The 21,007-nt window shown below is 43.6% G+C and overlaps 1 protein-coding gene across 1 annotated transcript; it reads right to left on the reverse strand.

Moving 5' to 3' along the window:
* Window positions 1–6,655: 6,655 nt before the first annotated feature.
* On the reverse strand, window positions 6,656–13,711 carry GPR83 (G protein-coupled receptor 83; the record flags this gene model as incomplete). The annotated part of the gene is made up of 4 exons (XM_084617950.1): window positions 6,656–9,632; window positions 10,471–10,604; window positions 12,064–12,189; window positions 13,325–13,711. The coding sequence occupies 4 exons, from the start codon at window positions 13,709–13,711 to the stop codon at window positions 9,008–9,010; spliced, it is 1,272 nt and encodes a 423-aa protein (XP_084474076.1). The 3' UTR covers window positions 6,656–9,007.
* Window positions 13,712–21,007: the final 7,296 nt, after the last annotated feature.

Here is a 21,007-nt window from a genome sequence, read left to right on the forward strand (position 1 = left end):
TGGGCTCAGCAAAGGGACTTAAGCATTGCAACACTGAGCATCACAGTACATAACTTATAGGCACTTAGAAAATCACAGGAACAACACAGCAATCCACAAAATCTGAACTAGACACCGAGGCTCCCTACACAATGAATGGGAAGAGATGAGCACCTTACAGATTGCAATCCACAAAGCCAGCGCACTAGGCGGACAGCCACCTAAACTAGCCAATGGGAGACACTGACCAGAAGGATGTGTGCTAAGCCCGGCCCCTCTGTTGGAGACAGGCATCTAAGTCCAAGCTGCACAGAGGTCTCTAGCTCTGATAGTCATCCACAAACTGAGGGAAGATAGGTGGTTGGCTGCCAAAGTTGTGTGCAGGACCCCCCCCACAAAGAAACCACCAATCAGGGAGGGGGAGCTCCCATATAACATTTATCCTACTAGGCAGAATACTTACCCAGGGTGTGGGAGACCTTCCCCCAGCTCAAATTCCCCTTCCTCCTGAGAGGAAAAGAAGGGATTTGAAAAGGGCTCTGCCATCTCTGTGGTAAGTGCCTTAACCACTAGGCTAGGGAATAGTCTGATTTGGGGCTCCCTCAAGCTCTCCTGTTGAAGTTGTTCCACTTGAATTAAACAATGGAATACTTAAATGTTACTTGGGCCAGAGAAAGAGTTAGAAAGACTGTATAGCCTAGTGATTAGGGCACTCAGCTAAGTGGGGCTGTAACCCTAAGTGGCCCTCAATGCCCACTGACAAAGGGTTCTCTGCCATGTCACAGCACCTCCTGTTAAGCCTGACAAACTCACTGCACCTAACATATCACAGTCAGGGTATTTATAAAGAATGTCATGCAAGGTGTCAAATGAAAATGTATATTGTACTGGTCATCACAGGTATTGTGTGATGTGTGTATGTATGTTAATTAAAAAGTGGTAGGTGTATACTGGAAATGTTTAAAACCATGTAACCAAACTGGGTTGACAAACAATTCTGCCCCAGACAAAGTGATGTTGAGTTACTTGCCTGCCTAAGTACCCACTGTGAATCAAGTACTGTAAAACCAACACAAAGGATGCAGCATCTGCATTTTAAGTCAACAGGAAAAGCAAGTTTTCAGGGGAACGAGAAAACAGCGTGGTGCCAGCACACTGGAGCACAAACAGCGGAGGGGAAAAGCTTTATCTGGGGACACACTTCAAAAGAATACACGTCAAAGGGTTACTGGACTATACGAAGAGGGGAAGAGCATCCCTTTGTTATCCGTCGCCGAGGGAACAAAGAAGTCAGCGCTTTTTGCATCTATGAATAGTGGATCCCCAACCGCATGGGTTGGTGATGCGGAGAAGTGGCTGTAGGCTGTAGACAAAGCTTGGAGTGTGCTCAGGTTATATGTCGTCTCTTAGATATATGGTATACTTTTGTTTTATTGGTAACCATTTCTGTCACTTACATCTCTGTTCTTTCTTAATAAACTTATTCTTGATTTATTATAAATTCATCTCAGGGCTGTCATGTTAAAATAGGGTGTGACCACACAGCTGAACCAACAGGCTGGTGTGTACATTGTCTCTGTGGAGACACCAGACTTGGTAATTGCTGTGAGTGTCCTGTGACAGGGGCCATATGTTGCAGGGAGATGCTGCTGGAAAGTTTGGGAACTGAACTACACCCAGGGTTAACCTGCAAGGCAAAGTTAACTGGTGGAGTCCGTTTGGCTGACAGGGAGCTGTCACACAGTTTAGCAACACCAAATCCCTCTTTTGCGGCAGTTGCAGATCCCTGTTCAAACCCCTTCTCTGCCTCAGGAGGAAGGGGGACTTGAACCCAGCAGTCTCCCACATCCTCCTATCCACTACGCTGAAAATTATAAGGAAAGGCCATCAACTTCTCCTCTCCCCAACAATTGATCTGTGTGAACTTGTCTGAGGGGCCCAATCCCCATAGGCATGCTCAGAGGCCGTGACTTAGAGCGCCACAACCTATCTTCCCTGGTTTGTGACCCACTGTGGGGCTTAGGTGGGAGATAGGCATCCAGGCGCCTGGCGTGATGCTGCCATGCATGAGCCCAGAGGGGAAAAGTAGGTGCTGAGCAAGTTTAATGTCTACAGGGTTAGGAGACAGCTGAGCAGGAGTTCTGTGGATCACAGTGGTACCTAAAAACTGGACTTAGGCACCTAAGATTCTTCGTGGAGCCCACCCTAGCAGAAACTCTTTTATACCTTCCTTTTAATGAGACAGCTAGAATGGGTTGGGAAAACATTGTCAGTAAGGCCTATTCCTTTGCTTTAACTATCGCAATGAGACAGCTATATTTGTAACTTTCTCCTATTGCTGAGAAACACTGTAGTCTCTGTGCATTGGCTCAATATGGGCCAATTATGCCACATCCTGCTACCACTGTTGTTGTGTCTTAACTGAGGCTTATCTGGCATTTGAAAAGAACATTTGATTCGTCAAGGTTCTTAGGCATAGGTGTGTTCCTTATCTTTGGTAGTAACTTGACTGAACGGTTGCATAGAAAAATAATACTAAGAAAATGAAAGATGTAGCAGATCTATCAAAAAAGGGAAGATCCTAGAATCAGAGGATACCACGGCCCACGTGAAGCTAGAGCTAAATTGGTATAATTTAAGAAAGTTATGGCCGAGCAATGTTAAAAGTGCTCATTATAGAAAGACATCAGGGATACTGATGGAAAAACTTTACATACCAGATTTACTTTACTTTTAATTGAATTATGTAGAGTGAATGGAAGAGATTGAGGCCGGGGAAAATGCAGCTGGCTCAAAATTTTCAAGGGAAAGAAGTGATTTTTGGATGCTTCCATTTTTGTTTGCTCACCCTGAGACACCTCAAAGGGCCTGATTTTTTAAGAAGTGCTGAGCACCCGCCCTCTGAAAGTCAGGCCCCTGAGTGTCTCGGGTTGGGCGGCCCAAAACCAGCCACTTGAAAGGCGTTGCCAGAGTGACGAAGAGCATTAATCCATGTGCTTATTAGTAAAGACTTGCCTGTCCTTTACGAGGCCTCACCCTTCAGAAGAAGGCAGCATCCTTAGCACAGCACCAGTCATGTCTTTCACTAACACCTCAGCCATTACGCCTCCCATTTCAACATTTGCTGCTTTTACCCATTGAAATGAACACATTTCCACTCCTGGTTTGATTAACTTTTGCACTTTTTAAACAACAAGCCTGACAGGCACTAAGGAGACATTTCGAAGACACTATTTTTTTTCTTGTTGAGCATTCAGGCTAGAGCGAGCTGCCACTCACAACCCGCATCAGCCAGTTGCTACCACAGTCTTTGTTCCTTTGTTTGCCATATAATTCTGTATGAAGATGAACAAAACTCTCAGGATATAGGTTTTAAGATAGGGAATGAATACCCATTAGGAGCAAGAGCAGCTGAATTCTGGAGCTGTAACTTAATTTTCAGTGGTCCAGCATCCAAAAGAACATTTTATGAGGAACTTGAGAAGGAAGAAATTAGCCTTATCATGAGACATAACTCCTCTTTTAAATACAATACTAGTACATAGTGAAAACTACATTAAAGAATTAATGTTGCGAGTCAAGCATTCAAAAGTTCAGACATGCCTGAATTAAGGTTGCCTGTGCATCCTTAATTCAGCTCCTTTGCCCTTTATGCTACAGTCTTTAATTACATGAATATTTAATTATTTAATTATTTTTCCACAGAGGCCCACCTCCATTCAGTGCACAGGATGAACAGTGCTCACTTAATGGTCAGCTATTCACTATTTGTCTTCCTTGTGGGTCAGTGTGTGGCCCTAGGGCTTATTTAATGCACAGTATTCAAAGTGTGCTCTGAAGACAGAATAACTTCCTTATGGGCTTTTCTTTGGGGCTCATCACTCTAGTAGCTGAATGCTTCATAAACATGAATGAATTTATTTTCACAACAGCCTTGTGAGATGAAATGGTTGTGGCCCACAGATGCCCTTGATGCCAACAGGCAGAGGACACAGGGGGTGCATAGGATTTTACAGGGAGCCCTTGAGTCAGATATATGCATACCCAAGGTGGCATGTGAGGTCTTTACTGAGAGCCCATAGCCCACCAGTCATCATAATCATTGCAAAATGTATGGATGGATAATATTTAAGGATATATGTATTTATACTAAAATTTTTGTTCTTAAGGTCTTGGCTTTTGAGAGATTGTGAAATCTACAAGAAAGGAAATCTACAGGCATTAAAAAACAGCTGGGGGAGGAGGCAGAGGTGTCCTGTTTATGAATAAAGGCAAAAGATTGTTCTAGTAACTCTTGAAGTACAGAGTGACACATGGAATCCTTCACCTAGGACACAAACTGACTCTGTGAGTGTCTCGTAAAAAGAGGGTCACAAGTAGCCTGGCTGTAAAGCTCTGCAAAGATTTTGGGTGAGCAACACTCTACTAGGCATGAGAGTACCCTTTAATTAGGTCTAGGCTCTAGAATGTGTGTTATGATTTTATTTTATATGGAACGGTTTGTTTCCGGTGCTTCTACTTGTTACTACTTGAACCTGCTTTGTTCAGTAAACTGTGATTTGATTACAGTGAAATCAAGTATATGTGCACTGAGGTAAGTGAAGCAGTGAGCTGCGTTGCCCTGATTCTTTGGAGGCAGCAAATCTGTGAACACAGCAAGTGTCCAGTGGACCAGGGGCTGAAACACTCCAGGGAGGGCTCAGAGGGCTCAAGCTAATCTGTAGAGTGACATCAGGGCCTGTGGAGGACTGCAGTGCTTGTGTTGCCTAGGGCCAGGGTGCTGACCCACTGCAGGCACAGACAAGGCTTCTCTACACTGAGGGCAGGTGGTAGCAAGGTGCCTCACAGCTTGAGTACCCCCAGGAAGTGTCACGATGATATTATTCACATTTTACAGAGGGGGGAATTGAGGCACAGAGATTGAGGTCAAAAGTATCTGCTAATTCTGAGTGCCCACTTTGAGACACCTAGGATCTGCATATAGCATGTCACATATTCAAAGCGCAGCTCCAGCTAAGTTCACTTGCAGCTGTGAGTGCTCAGCATTTCTGCAAATTATAGTCTATGGTCTCAAGTCAGACATCCAGAAAATGAGGAACATGCAGTTAGGGACCTTCTGTAAAAAGCATCACCTAGGAACTCTATGGTGCAGGCAGGAACAGAATCCAGTTCTCCAGGATAGCAATGAATTGCATTTACCATGAGACCATCCATTCGGTACCGGCAATCCCCTGCTTCATTCATTATACACCTTCCAACTTCTACAGCGAATGAGGAAGGGGTCCTACAGACAAGCCTCCCACACTACACAATGCTGATTCATCCCACAGCATATCATTCCTGGGTACGGAATGGAAGAGGGGTCCTGTGTTTCCACTGTTATACATTATGAATCATTAATTTTTGCACTTGGATAAAACTGGCTAAATAAAAACATGTTACCCTGGGGGCGGAACACAGAAAGAGCAATTGTTCAGAAAGCATGCTTTGTATAATGACAGCTGGCTTTATTTTCCTGTCAAGGAGTAAACACAACCTCCAATCTTCCTGCTGCTTTGTACTCTGTCTTTTAAGGGGAAAGCAGCTTCAGAGACTGGAAGGCCATGTATACTAGATGTATTAATGTCGCAAATTATTTTTGTCCCTCCTTGTTCATCTCATCCTACCATTGCCTCTCTGAAAAGTAAACTATCCCTGTCATCTCTGCCACTTATGAGGTGTTAGGTGATAATTTTAGATCACTGGTGTTAATGTCACAATTAAATTAAGCACCTAGAACTTCATTCAGTAATTACCTTCATGTATTACCAAACATATAGATTTCAGCAAAATTACCCCCATTCAAGGCTTAAAGTTTTGGCACAGCTTGGGCAATTTTCTGTGAAACAAATTCCATTGATTTACTTCATGATGGATTGAGATATTAATGATTAACCCTCCTCAGTTTTTCCCTTTTTACTTATCTAGATAACAAATAAAAAAAGAGTGCTGGGAAAAACCATCAGATTCTGAAAATCACTGCAGGGTATTTTTCTTTAGCACGAATGTATATTTGTCTGACGTCAATAAAGAGTATTTCAGTGACGTTTCTTTTCATGCATTAACCTGGACTTGTTTTATAGAGTATTTAATATTGGTGGCCAGTCTCCTCTTGAAGTGCTGGAGAAGGTTAATTATTACATAACTAGTTCAAAAAATACCACGTTAACAAAGTGCTGAAAGATTTCTTATTGGCAATATGCTATCAAATGCATTTCTTCCTTTTTAAGGTCTCAGTCTTGTAAGGTACTGAAAAATCTGGTCTTGATTCACTTAAATGTGCAGAAATTTAAAAATCTTTGTCTTTACTGGGTTGGGTTCCCCATGACAGTGTGGACAGCACAGGGCCTGCGGTCATTCCTAGATTACTTATCTTCCTCCACTGATATATGTCCCTGTGATTCTTTTTTGCAGGGTAACCCTTCTGCCAGGTGGAATCAGCAGCAACAGAACCGGCTTGAGCCCCCACCTAGTAATCTGGAAAAATTTACAACCACATCTGGGTGCCTCTAAGAGGCAATACTTCCCCTCTTGCACGCACGGAGTCTGTGTAAAACAAAAGAACTTTTATTAAAAGGGAAAGGGAACCAAGCATTAGTTTGGGAAAACAACACAACCATATTCAAAAGCATGCAGCTGTAAGAAAAATCCCAACCCCACAGTGTGTTGGGCAGTGTCCTTTGCCTCAGTTTCCCACCATGTGGTGGGAAAGGCCAACAAACAAATGTCCTTTTAACACATCACTTCCCTCTCTCTCCTCTGCATCCCACTCACAGTTGCTGTCCCTGGCTAGCGAAGACCCAGAGTTCAGAGGTGCTTTCACAGGGTTGTCCTACCCCGGTGGGGGTCGGGAGCATCAGGCAATGCCTCTGTTGCTACCACTGCTCTCTACTGCTGCTGGTCACTGCCACTTGCTGCTCCCACAACATCACGTTCCACCACCTTGAAACAAGGATTTTCAGTGGAGTCTAATAAATGTTGCATACATTTTATTTTCTGTAAATATACATCCATGAAAAACTTGGCACAAGTCAAAGGCACCAGAAACTGGTACAGGACATCAGTTACAACTGGTTTCTCTTTCCAGTCATGTTATTTTCCTTTAAAACAACAGTCTTCTCTCTCCTTTTACTGTTAGCTGCTGAGTGTTTCATGTAGAACAGGGCACCTTTGGGAGCAATACGCTGATGATGGCCAGCTGATTTCCGCACCATGAACACATAGGTAAACATCACTGCTCACGGCACAGCTTTTGGAGGCTCTGGAGTTTCCTTGCCTGACATCATGCACCATCAGTCCTACTATTTTAAAGCAGATAGTTTGTGTGTACACAATTTCAAAGAGGTAATGTATACAGCACTTTAGAAGAGAACATATATAGTCCCTCCGTCTCTGAACTGAGAACAGCTACACAACTGCATTACAGAGCAAAGGAGCAATGCTAAATTCTAGATGTAAGTTGGAGGATTCCTTAGCTATTACGTGATGATGATTCAGACATACTCTGGCAAAGAAGATTCTAAACCAAATACAATTTGGTTTGTAAACATTACTGTTCTAAATGAGCTTGTGCAGTACTTTCAATGCACTGAGAAATTATTTCCTGATTTTAATTCTCTGACCATAGGATCTGCCTAAATGTTCTTTCATTTACTTGATTTTATGGGACTGTACCTAGATTTCCTTAAAAAAATTCCTGGCAAAATTTGCTGAACTGTCAGCCAGAAGTCCAAAGTCATCTTTTGTTTATGTATTTTAAAAAGTACAGTTTCTTCCCTCAGTGTGCCTCAACCCTGCCTTCCAGGAAGCATCTATCAGGGTAATAGCACAGTTCCATTTTTCCATGTCCATCCAACCTATTGCATCTCTGATGATAGTTTGGGTGATGGTACTTGTGATGCAGACACTTTTTCACTTGGAAATGGACTAAGACAAAACCATATATCACACGGGCCAATGAAGACCCATTACAAGGTGTAACGTAGTGTACTAACCACATGCAGTGCACCCTTGCGTCAGAGTGCAACACTGCAAGGGATCCTCATTCCCACCACCTCCTATTGGCCCTCTGCTTCTCACCAGGTCTTAGGTGACTTGGCCCTTTGGCTAAGTCACCTAAGTTCAGTCCCTTTCAGGGGTAACAAAAGGGCCAAGCTAAACACCCAAATAATAATTCTTCTGTCCCTCTATGGCTGCACTGAAGTGTCCTCAGGGCCTTCCCTCTGAGCTGCCTTCACAGGAGCCTAATCTGCCTCTGCAGTGGGGCTTGCGTGCCCCTTCCTCAAGTAGGGAAACTGAGGCCCACCCAGAGGACCCTGTAGTAAGTTACCATATCACCATTAGCGGGAAATGGCTGCTAGGTCATAGGCAAGGTTGAGCCTGGCTTGCCTTAAAGAGCCAGTCAGCCTGTGAGCCATGGTAACAGCTTTCTGTCACTCCTAAATTGGGCTGGATTCAAGCAGCACCATAACGGTGAAATTGTCTCTACCAATCCTGTGTTCACTAAAAGACATTTTTAATACTGAGACTCAATGTACTTAGATAATGGTTTCAGTGTTTTGGTTCTAGATCAACAACAGTCAACACACACACACAAACCTCCGAGGAAAAAGGACCGCACTGGACAGCATTACCGACAGATAATAGTTACAGATACACAGAGAGTTCTTTGCTAGCCACCAGTTCAAAGTCAGCCTGACAAAGAAAAGGGTTTCCCCCCCGCCTTCTCAATAGCTATGCTGTCTGTCTTCTCTTTGGACGCTGTATAGATATACTACCAGTCTGCATTAAAGAGATAACTCTCTTGCTAATAGGAATGCATTGACTCCTGTGGTTCTGGGTTCTCTGCACAAACAGCACACACATTTGTGTGTGCATTATAGTGAAGTAGTCAAGGATTCCCGTGTCTCTACGTCACACTCATCAGCTTTCACCAAATCCGCCTGCAATCCTGGTGCGTACCCCACGTGCTCCCATTTTATTGCATCATTCAACTCACAGCTACTATAGGTTCAACTGAAGTGATGTCTGTCTTTCCTGACTGGAGATTGGAGGTTGATGGAAGGACATGGGAGACCTGAGACCTCTTGAAGTTGCTGTTTTTTGCCCAGGCTACTCTGTAGGATGGAACTGTGGATGGACACCTGTGCTCTCTCGGGGTAGGTGGTTTTTTGCACATGTTGAGAAAAGACTTCAGTTCCAGTCTGAAATGTTCATTGAGCCAGCAGTAAATGAAGGGGTTATAACAGGTGCTGCTCATTGCAAACCAGTGAAAAGCAAAGTACAGGGCATTGTTGGTACGAATAGTTTGGCTGGAAAGGAGGACGACGTAGCAGTTTAAAGGAAACCAGCAAACAGCAAAGAGGACAACCACCACCATCAGCATCTTAATGGTCTTTTTCTTCTTCCTCCGAAGGGTGAAGTACTGCTCTGTGGTCACGTCCCCAATGGCATTGCGCAGCCAGAGTTTCTTGGCCACTCTCAGGTAGGCAGCAGAGATGATTAAAAGGGGCAGAATGTAGAGCAAAATGAATGTTGTTAAGTCTAGATACTTCCAGAAGAGGTCAGCTGGTTCAGGGAAATCTGGGAGACATAGGCTTCGGGTGACTTCTTCACTGCAGATAAAAGGACTGATCACAATGAATGAACAAATATGCCTGGGTATCACAGTAAGGGAGAGAAAGACAAGACTCCTGTCATAAAACCAAAGAGCCAGATCCTCAAGTGGTGCAAATTCACATCATTCCATTGACTTCAGCAGTGCTATGCTAATTTACACCAACTGAGGAGGTGGCCCATAGCGTAGCTTACAAGAAATGTGATCAGACTAATTTCTCACAGCATGCATGACATGATCTCCTTACGAAACTAATTAATTGCAACGTCTAATTACCAGCTGCACAAAATTAAGTTCTTCGGAGTGAAGTGAAACTCTCTCTACCTTTCAATGAACTTCTGTATGTAAACAGTAATAAAAAGTCTATCATGTTTATGACCCATTCCATCAGCAAAACACTTCACAAACATTAATTAACCCTCACAACAGAGGGTGACAGGTAGTATTATTATCTTTATTCTGCAGAAGAGGAAACTAAGACAGAGAGGTTGAGTCACTTGGTCAGGGAGTCAGAGTTAGAGCTGGGGTTAGATAAGAACCAATTAGGGCCTCCTTTCCAATCCTCGCCTCAATCAATGGGCCAGTTCGCTAGCTGGTGTAAACTGCCAATTTATGCAAACTGTGTATCTGGCCTGATGCATCTGACACACTGTTGTTGATGAATAATACTAGAAGAGTAGCCATTGGGAAAGGTATAGATGTACACTATGGACCAGATCCTCAGCTGGTGTAAATTCACATGGCTCCCTTGTCTTCAATGAGGCTACACTTGCTTGTCCCTGCTGGATATCTGGCCCAATATGTTTCTGCAGATCAAAAGCAGGGATCAGCCTTACCTGTATTCAAAAGTGAATAGTTTTTGGTAAATAGCATGTGGGAGGGAGAAACACGTTGCCATAATCCAGATGACAGAGATGTAGACAATGCCTTTTGCAGTGGATAGGCGTGGTTTCAGAGGATGCATTATAACCTGTTTGGAATAAACAAACACGTGGCCTGATGACATTTTAATAATTATGAGATTTTCCTCACATAATCTCCCACTCTTAAATACAGCAGTAATCGTGGCAGTTTAATGAGCCAACACTGCATGGGAGTTGCCTGCATGCAACTTCCATTGACTTCCGGTTACAGAACCAGAAAGCGAACTTGACTCTGAATGAAAGCTGAACTGAAGTAATTAACTTTCCTAGTCCAAGCTGAGAGAAATGGATAAAGAAAGGCCCCGATCCCGCTACTGCAGCTGCGAAGGTGAACTTCTGCACCCACATAGAGATGGGTTGACTTCCGTGGGCTCCCGGGCAGGCACAAAGTTCTTCCCTTGCACATCAGTCTGCAGGATGGGCCAATTCAACAATATAAATAAAGGGGGGAATGGAGGTTTTTAAAATGCTTTCAATGTTTGTATTTGACAGCACCAGTGACACAAAGTCTGGTGGGTTTCCTGTATCATTACAGCCGAATGGTTTTCCAACAGAAAATGCATTTTCTGCAATATTGAAATTTCCTGGTGGGAAAATTGAAATGAAAGCTCCCAAGAGCCCAGGTTCCCCACTCCCAGGCTGGCGGGCTCCCCAGCACCCTGCCCTGGCATCCCAGGGCTTCCAAGCTGGCCAGCTCCCTAGCTCCTCAGCAGCCCCTCTGGTGTGGAGCTTGCAACCGGGCTCCCTGCTCACCCAGGCTCTGTGGGCTTTCAGCATGCTAGGCAGGCTGCTGCGGCACCTAAATTGTACATTACTGAAAAATTCCATGTGGGTGATTCTGCAACGGAATGTATGGAGGACGCTCCTCTCCCAGCACATTTTGCATATCCCGCCTTGTGTGCCCGTTCAGAACACACATTTTTTTGGAAATGCAAAATTTTCCCTGGGATAGAAATCCCAGTTCCTGCCCAGAGCTAAATATACTATTTAAATTAGTGTCCCTTGGAAATCATTTATTTGACAGCTCTGCTTCTTATGTGAATTTAGCATATTAAGTTAAGATTTGAAGATGCAGCATGTACCTGCATTTAGAATAATACATAATATTTTGTGAAGTGCTTTAAGATCCCTGGCTGAAGGAGTACAAGCAGTTCATTCAGCTTCACGCTCCCTCTCTGAGGCAGGTATTACTACCAACTTATTAGAGATGCAGAGAGGTTTGAGTAAAAAGCCAGTGGCTGACCTGGGAACAGAACCCAGGATTCCAGACTGCCAGCACACCCTCTAGCCCCTAAATTGTACTTATTCCTCCTCCTTAAGTGATACCAGAGAGCTGATTAGAAAAAAAAATACACCACCACCCTGACAAGTCTTACAGAGAGTGCCCTGTGCTAAACTCCTTAGGGTCTGAGGTGTTCAGAAAATGGTTTTTAATTTCTTATTTTAAAATAAGGGAATGCTCCAGCATTTTCAATTCGTGGCCATTTAGCTTAAGGGAACTCTCACCTGGTGTCTGTCCACTGCGATTGCTGTAAGAGTCAAAGCAGAGACATGGAGGGAGCAGTATTGTGCAAATCTACTGATGTGACACATCCCCTTCCCGAATATCCATGTGCTGTTCACAAACCGAGCCTAGGAACAATCCCATCAGGGAATAATATATTTAGCTTTCTACATGCATAATTAGGGTACTTTTCACATGCCTGACATTCGACTCATTGTGCCATTGTCAGTACACTAATAGCTGCTCTTGTGGTCATTTTTTTGACTTCCATCCCAAAAGGATTATTAAAAATCTGCAGGTCACAAACAGGCTAACACATCACTCCTTTCTTTTATCTAACTTCTGTCTCCTTTGATTTATTGGCTGATTACTGAAGCCTGCAATAGGACATTAAATAGAGTCAAGACTTTTGGGAAGGTGATCCAGAAATACAGTTATATTAGTGCCACTTTACTGACCTGGCAATATGCACGCAGGCGGTATGGTGGAGCAACTTCTAAAGTATTTGTCTGACTTCCTTCAGAATATTTTCCTCCATACCCAAAGAACTGCCAGCAAGTCAGTTCCCCTCATCCCACCATCCCTGCTTGATACATGGATACTCCTGCATCCCTGATCTAGGTACAATGCAAGTATCTCTTTTCACCAGATCATGTAACATGATGCTGACCATTAACCATTTTTTTAAATAAGGGAGATTCATTGTATTATACTGGAAGCTCCTCGTGGGGGGGGGGGGAATAAAACTGTGAAACTACAGCCCTATTATTCTGACTAGTTTAGTGCCAACAATGTCCTTGGGCATAAACCACAGGTGCAATTTTTAGTATTATTACGTTTCTAACTGGATCATAGCAATTAGAAAAGGAAAAGACCTGTTAAATCTTCCAAAGAGTAATGACTCCATCCCTACAGACATTTAAAACTAGTCTGGAAAGATTACTAGCAAGTGTCTCATAGAACTATCTTGTATTAGCAGAGTATAAACTGAGAATATAACTCTATATAACAGGATAAAGAAAAAAAGTCATTAAATTAACTCTAATGCTTTAACATGACAGGAAGCTGAAATTGCAGCCTCGCATTTACTAGTGTCATTTGTCATTCCCGTGAGTGCAAGTAAGAACAATCAGAGGCGAACTCCACACACTAAGCTATTTCTGTTAAGGGAAGAAAAGGCAAATGATACATTTTCCATTACAAATGCCCAAGGTTTAGAGAAAAAGCAGAGGGAGAGGGAACAGACCTCTGTCAGGTTCTTACCAAAGTAAAGGGAGTATTGAGCAGCATTATCATTATGTCTGCTACAGCTAGATTCACAATGAACAGGCTAGTAGCAGAGTGCATCCTTTGATTTTTGATGATGACGTGACAGACCAAGACATTCCCAAAGAGCGAGAACACTATGATGAAGGAGTATGCCACAATGAGCAGGGCTTTCACTGTAAGATTTTGAGACTCTGCCCCATAGCTTCTCCTGTCCACAAAGCTCTGCCAGTCAGTAAGTGTATAGTTATTCCAGGAAAAAAAACTGGAGATGCTGGGTGTTTCAAAAGATCCTTCAAAACTTCTGTTGATGGGAAGCTTTGCTGATCTGTCAAAGGCATTAGCTAAGTACAGGAGAGAGAGCCATATATAATGAGTAACCATTTCTGAAACGCTGCTTCTTTCTTCAGATTCAGAAATAGCTCATCAATGAAACAATACTGTGTCCAGTCAGCGGGAGGCTTGACAAGCTCTTGCTTGCTTTCCTTAGCACAATCTTCATAACTGTGAACAAAATGCAAAAATTATCAGCCAAAATAACAGCAGGTGATCCAGACAAGTGCTGTAGCTATGCAGATCTGACACTCAGTCAGTGTATAGTTTTCTTTCAGCACTTTTATATCTCCCGTCTCAGGCAGGCTGCTAGCAAGAATCTCCGCGCATTCGATGCTTAATACTACTGCTACTCCGATGTGCTCGCTTTGTCCAAGATTGCACTCCTACTGGGTTTTACTCCATGCCCCCCCTTCTCCTCTGGGATAATTACATCTGTACTGTGGAAGAAAAAGAAAATCTGTTTGGTTTCACCTGAGCATCCTTTTCTCCCCTGTCAGCATCCTGACCTGCAGCAGCAGCTTCATGTAAATTCTGTTTTTTCTTTCAGACAATTTTTTCTTTCAGAAGGTGGAGACAGCTACCAGGGGAGAGGCTGTTCTAGATTTGATTTTGACAAATAAGGAGGAACTGGTTGAGAATTTGAAAGTGGAAGGCAGCTTTCGTGAAAGTGATCATGAAACGATAGTGTTAATGATTCTAAGGAATGGTAGGAGGGAGAACAGCAAAATAAAGACAATGGATTTCAAGAAGGCAGACTTTAGCAAACTCAGGGAGTTGGTAGGTAAGATCCCATGGGAAGCAAGTCTAAAGGGGAAAACAGTTCAAGAGAGTTGGCAGTTTTTCAAAGAGACATTATTAAGGGCACAAGAGGAAACTATCCCACTGCATAGGAAAGATAGGAAGTATGGCAAGAGACCACCTTGGCTTAACCAGGAGATCTTCAATGATCTAAAAATCAAAAAAGAGTCCTACAAAAAGTGGAAACTAGGTCAAATTACAAAGGATGAATATAAACAAACAAGTCTGTAGGGACAAAATTAGAAATGCCAAGGCACAAAATGAGATCAAACCAGTTAGAGACATAAAAGGTAATAAGAAAACATTCTACAAATACATTAGAAGCAAAAGGAAGACCAAGGACAGGGTAGGTCCATTACTCAGTTGGGGGTAAGGGGAATAATAACAGAAAATGTGGAAATGGCAGAGGTGCTTAATGACTTCTTTGTTTCGGTTTTGACCAAGAAGGTTGGTGGTGATTGGACGTCTAACGTAGTGGATACCAGTGAAAATGAGGTTGGCTCAGACAAGGCTAAAATAGGGAAAGAACAAGTTAAAAATTACTTGGACAAATTAGATGTCTTCAAGTCACCAGGGCCTGATGAACTGCATCCTAGAATACTCAAGGAGCTGACTGAGGAGATATCTGAGCCATTAGCGATTATCTTTGAGAAGGCATGGAAGATGGGAGAGATTCCAGAAGACTGGAAAAGGGAAAATATAGTGCCCATCTTTAAAGAGGGAAATAAGGACAACCCAGGGAATTACAGATCAGTCAGCTTAACTTCTGTACCCAGAAAGATAATGGAGCAAATAATTAAGCAATCAATTTGCAAATATCTAGAAGATAATAAGGTGATAAGTAACCATCAGCATGGATTTGTCAAAAACAAATCATGTCAAACCAACCTGACAGCTTTCTTTGACAGGGTAACAAGCCTTGTGGATAGGGGGAAAGCAGTAGATGTGGTATATCTTGATTTTAGTAAAGCTTTTGATACTGTCCTGCATGGCCTTCTCATAAACTAGGGAAATGCAACCTAGATGGAGCGACTATAAGGTGGGTGCAAAACTGGTTGGAAAACCTTTCCCAGAGAGTAGTTACAGTGGTTCAGAGTCATGCTGGAAGGGCATAATGAGTGGGGTCCTGCAGGTATCAGTTCTGGGTATGGTTCTGTTCAATATCTTCATCAATGATTTAGATAATGGCATACAGAGTACACTTATAAAGTTTGTGGATGATACCAAGATGGAAGGGGTTCCAAGAGCCTTTGGAGGATAGGATTAAAATTCAAAATGATCTGGACAAACTGGAGAAATGGTCTGAAGTAAACAGGATGAAATTCAATAAGGACAAATGCAAAGTACTCCTCAAAGGGAGTAAAAATCAGTTGCACACATACAGAACGGGAAATGACTGCCTAGGAAGGAGTACTGCGGAAAGGGATCTGGGGGTTGCAGTGGACCACAAGCTAAATATGAGTCAACAGTGTAACGCTGTTGCAAAAAAAGTGAATATCATTCTGGGATGTATTAGCAGGAGTGTTGTAAGCAAGATAAGAGAAGTAATTCTTCCGCTCTGATTAGGCCTCAACCAGAGTATTGTGTCCAGTTCTGGGCACCACATTTCAGAATGGATGTGGACAAATTGGAGAGAGTCCAGAGAAGAGCAACAACAATGATTAAAGGTCTAGAAAACATGACCTATGAGGGAAGACTGAAAAAATTGAGTTTGTTTAGTCTAGAAAAGAGAAGACTGAGAGGGGACATGGTAACAGTTTTCAAGTATGTAAAAGGTTGTTACAAGGAGGAGGAAGAAAACTTGTTTTTCTTAGCCTCTGAGGATAGGACAAGAAGCAATGAGCTTAAACTGCAGCAAGGGAGGTTTAGGTTGGACATTAGGAAAAAAGTCAGGGTGGTGAAGCACTGGAATTAATTGCCTAGGGAAGTTGTAGAACCTCCAAGATTGGAGATTTTTAAGAGCAGGTTAGACAAACACCTGTCAGGAATGGTCTAGATAATTAGTTCTGCCCTAAGTGCAGGGGACTGGACTAGATGACCTCTCCAGGTGATTCTAGGATTCTATGTGTGCATAATATACATATTAAATGAGGCACTCCCCACCCTGAGGGGTATATTCTTCCTATTAGTCCATCGCACTTGACTTAAAGGTTAACGCCTGTGTGTTTAACTATTGTGCCAATCTCTGCTGGGAAGACTCAGTACAAATAAGAAATGCTGGTGTAATATAATATCATTTATATTACAGTGGTTCCTACGGGCCCCAATCAGGATTGGGTCTCAATAGGCTAGACCTTATACAAACATTTATTAGAAGCCCTTGTAAACTCTTGGGGGTAATTTAGGTTAATAGTCTCATTAGTGCATTTAGTACTCCCACCATCATCCCACAGTGCACTAGGCACTCCTAAGGTGAACTATCCAGTCTACTTCATGCACTCTGCTTCAGAGGGCATTAGTGTGCCAGAAGCCACTTATCTGTATAGATCAGTGGTTCTCAACCTATTTACCATTGTGGGCTGCATCCAATACTACTTGTATGGCCCTGAGGATGTCACATGGGCCGCAGCTTGTGCTGATTAGGCTGCAAGTGGCCCATGGGCTGCAGATGGAGAACCACTGGTATAGATAGAGGTAGACTCTCTATGGAGCTCATTTGCATGCTATTTTGCCAGTTTTAACTTCTTCCACAGATGACAGAATGGATGAACTCCTTTAGCAGCAAGCATGTCTCAGAGGAAGCTTTCTAATGAATGTGATACCAGCTGGCCAGAGTGCAGTCCATGGTAACCATCTGGGGCAAAGAAAAAATCCAGTTGTAGCTGATTCAGAATGTTCTGATCCATGACGGAGCATCCAAACACTTTCTCAAGCCTGCTGGGATACCATTACAAGCAACTAAACATCAAGGCCCTGTAACTGAGACACCCTTCAAAATGCATTAACAGGAAAATTTCTAATAAAGTTTTCTTTGTAAAGATTCACAAACAAAACTGGACTTTGAATAAAACTGTGCTTTGAAAACCCATGTCTAAAGATACGATATGCTGACATTAAAGAATCGTTGTGTTTTCCATAACACTCCTCCTTTCATAGGTTAAGGGGGAGGATAATACACACATACTGAATATGACAAATATAAAAATGAAGGATTGCTAAACGGTAAGATTACGAGCTTATGAGTTATACTTTAATAATTTGTAATTATGGATAGTGAATGAGTCTAGATGAGATAACACTTAAGCCAAAGCCTTGCTGGCATAAGTTGGTGTTGCCAATTCTTCTTTTACGTCGTATTGCTGATCTGCTTAAAACGATGCTGTGCTGACAAAACAAAGATAACATGTTGTGCTGGAAGTTTTAAGGTAGAAACAAACAAACCTGTAACAACAACGAGCCTTTTACTGGGAAAACACAGAGGAAGGGTGACACAGAACGACATGCTATAAAACATACATAAAGAGCAAAAAAAAAAGCGGAAGTTGGATAAATTAAAGATTGCACATGCATAACGTACAGGTTATATAAAACCAAAAGGGTTGATGTGCTAAAAGGCAATTGGAGAATAATTATGTGATCTATAATGTAAAAACGTATAGAAGAATTGGAGAAACAAACATTAAAGGGAACCTAAGAACGGTCATACTGGATCAGAACAAATGTGCATCTAGCCCAGTATCCTGTCTTCCAACAAAAAGAAAAGGAGGACTTGTGGCACCTTAGAGACTAACAAATTTGAGCTGATGCTCAAATAAATTTGTTAGTCTCTAAGGTGCCACAAGTCCTCCTTTTCTTTTTGCAGATACAGACTAACACGGCTGCTACTCTGAAACCTGTCTTCCAACAGTGGCCAGTGCCAGGAGCTCCAGCGGGAATGAACAGAACAGGTAATCGTCAAGTGATCCATCCCCCGTCGCACATTCCCAGCTTCTCGCAAACAGAGGCCTTGTCTACATTACGAAATTAGGTCGAATTTATAGAAGTCGGTTTTGTAGAAAGTGTTTTTATACAGTCGATTGTGTGTGTCCCCACACAAATGCTCTAATTGCATGTAGTCAGCGGAGTGTGTCCACGGCACCAAGGCAACCGTTGACTTCTGGAGCGTTGCACTGTGGGTAGCTATCCCACAGTTCCTGCAGTCTCCACCGCCCATTTGAATTCTGGGTAGAAATCCCAGTGCCTGATGGAGCTAAAACATTGTCGCGGGTGGTTCTGGGTACATATTGTCAGGCCCCCCTTCCCTCCCTCCCTCCCTCCGTGAAACCAAGGGCAGACACAAAAAGAAAAGGAGTCTGTCTTTTTGCGAAGACAGACTAACACGGCTGTTACTCTGAAACAAGGGCAGACAATTGTTTTGCACCTTTTTTCTTGAGTTACCTGTGCAGACGCCATACCACGGTAAGAATGGAGCCCACTCAGCTCACTGTCACCGTACGTCTCCTGGGTGCTGGCAGACGTGGTAATGCACTGCTACACAGCAACAGCTTATTGCCTTTTGGCAGCAGACAGTGTAGTATGACTGATAGCCATCGTCGACGTAGTCCAGGGTGCTCTTTTAACCGACCTCGATGAGGTCAGGGACGCCTGGGCAAACCTGGGAGTGACTCAGCCAGGTCATTTCCCTTTTTAGTTTAGTCTCATGGTGATTCAGTCCGACTGGCAGTGCACTGTCTTTTAATCTGCAGCCAGCAGAAGACAATGGCCAGCAGTCATACTGCACCGTCTTCTGCCGAGCACCCAGGAGATGACGATGGCTAGCAGTCGTACTGCACAGTCTGCTGCCAGCAAGATGTGTAAAGATAGATGAAATGGATCAAAACAAGAAATAGACCAGATTTGTTTTGTATTCATTTTCTCCTCCCTCCCTCCATGAAATCAACAGCCTGGTAAACCCAGTTTTGAGTTCTATCCTTAAGGGGGCCATTTTGTTTCTCGCAAAGCCATCCCCTTTGTTGATTTTAATTCCCTGTAAGCCAACCCTGTAAGCCATGTTGTCAGTCGCCACTCCCTCCGCCAGAGCAAAGGCAAACAATCGTTTCACGTCCTTTTCCCTGGATTGCCCGAGCAGGAGCAGATGCCGTAGCACAGCAAGCATGGAGCCCCTTCAGCTCACCCCAGCAGTTATGACCATTGTAAACACCTCGCGCATTATCGTGCAGTGTATGCAGAACCAGCACCTGAAAAACCAGGTGAGGAGGCGACCGCAGCGCAGTGATGAGGCCCTGAACGCACTTTTCTCTAAAACCGCGTTCCCCCGCAATTTGGAGATCATGGTGTTAATGGGGTAGGCTCATGCTGTGGAACGCTGATTCTGGGCCTGGGAAACAAGCACAGACTGGTGGGACCGCAAGTGTTGCAGGTCTGGGATGATTCCCAGTGGCTCCGAAACTTTTGCACGCATAAGGGCACTTTCATGGAACTTTGTGACTTGAGGGCAAGGGAAAGCAAGCGCAAGAATTCCAAGATGAGAGCTGCCCTCACAGTTCACAAGCGAGTGGCAATAGCCCTGTGGAAGCTTGAAATGCCAGACAACTACCGGTCAGTCGGGAATCAATTTGGAGTGGGCAAATCTACTGTGGGGGTTGCTGTGATGCAACTAGCCAACGCAATCACAATCTGCTGCTATCAAAGGTAGTGACTCTGGGAAATGTGCAGGTCATACTAGATGGCTTTGCTGTAATGGGATTCCCTAACTGGTGGGGCTATAGACGGAACCCATATCCCTATCTTGGGACCGGACCACCAGGGCAGCCAGTATATAAACCACAAGGGGTACTTTTCAATGGTGCTGCAAGCACTGGTGGATCACAAGGGACGTTTCACCAGCATCAACGTGGGATGGCCGGGAAAGGTTCATGACGCTTGCGTCTTCAGGAACTCTGGTCTGTTTAAACGGCTGCAGGAAGGGATTTACTTCCCAGACCATAAAATAACTGTTGGGGATGTTGAAATGCCAATAGTTATCCTCGGGGACCCAGCCTACCCCTTAATGCCCTGGCTCATAAAAGCCGCACACAGGCACCCTGGACAGTAGTCAGGAGCTGTTCAACTATAGGCTGAGCAAGTGCAGAATGGTGGTAGAGTGTGCATTTGGACGTTTAAAGGGTCGCTGGCGCAGTTTACTGACTCGCTCAGACCTCAGCGAAACCAATATTCCCATTGTTATTGCTGCTTGTTGTGTGCGCCACAATCTTTGTGACAGTAAGGGGGAAGACGTTTATGGCGGGGTGGGAGGTTGATGCAAATCGCCTGGCTGCTGAATACGCACAGCCAGACACCAGGGCGGTTAGAAGAGCACAGCCGGAAGCGCTGCGCATCAGAGAAGCTTTGAAAACCAGTTTCATGGCTGGCCAGGGTACTGTGTGACACTTCTGTTTGTTTCTTCTTGATGAAAACCCGCCCCCTTGGTTGACTCTAATTCTCTGTAAACCACTCGCCCTCCCGCCTTCGATCACAGCTTGCTTGCAAAGGAAATAAAGTCACTATCATTTAAAAAACATGTATTCTTTATTAATTGATTATAAAAATATGGAGATAACTCACAAG

This window comes from Lepidochelys olivacea (assembly GCF_965140295.1).
Source record: "Lepidochelys olivacea isolate rLepOli2 genome assembly, chromosome: 1".
Classification (NCBI taxonomy): Eukaryota; Metazoa; Chordata; order Testudines; family Cheloniidae; genus Lepidochelys; species Lepidochelys olivacea.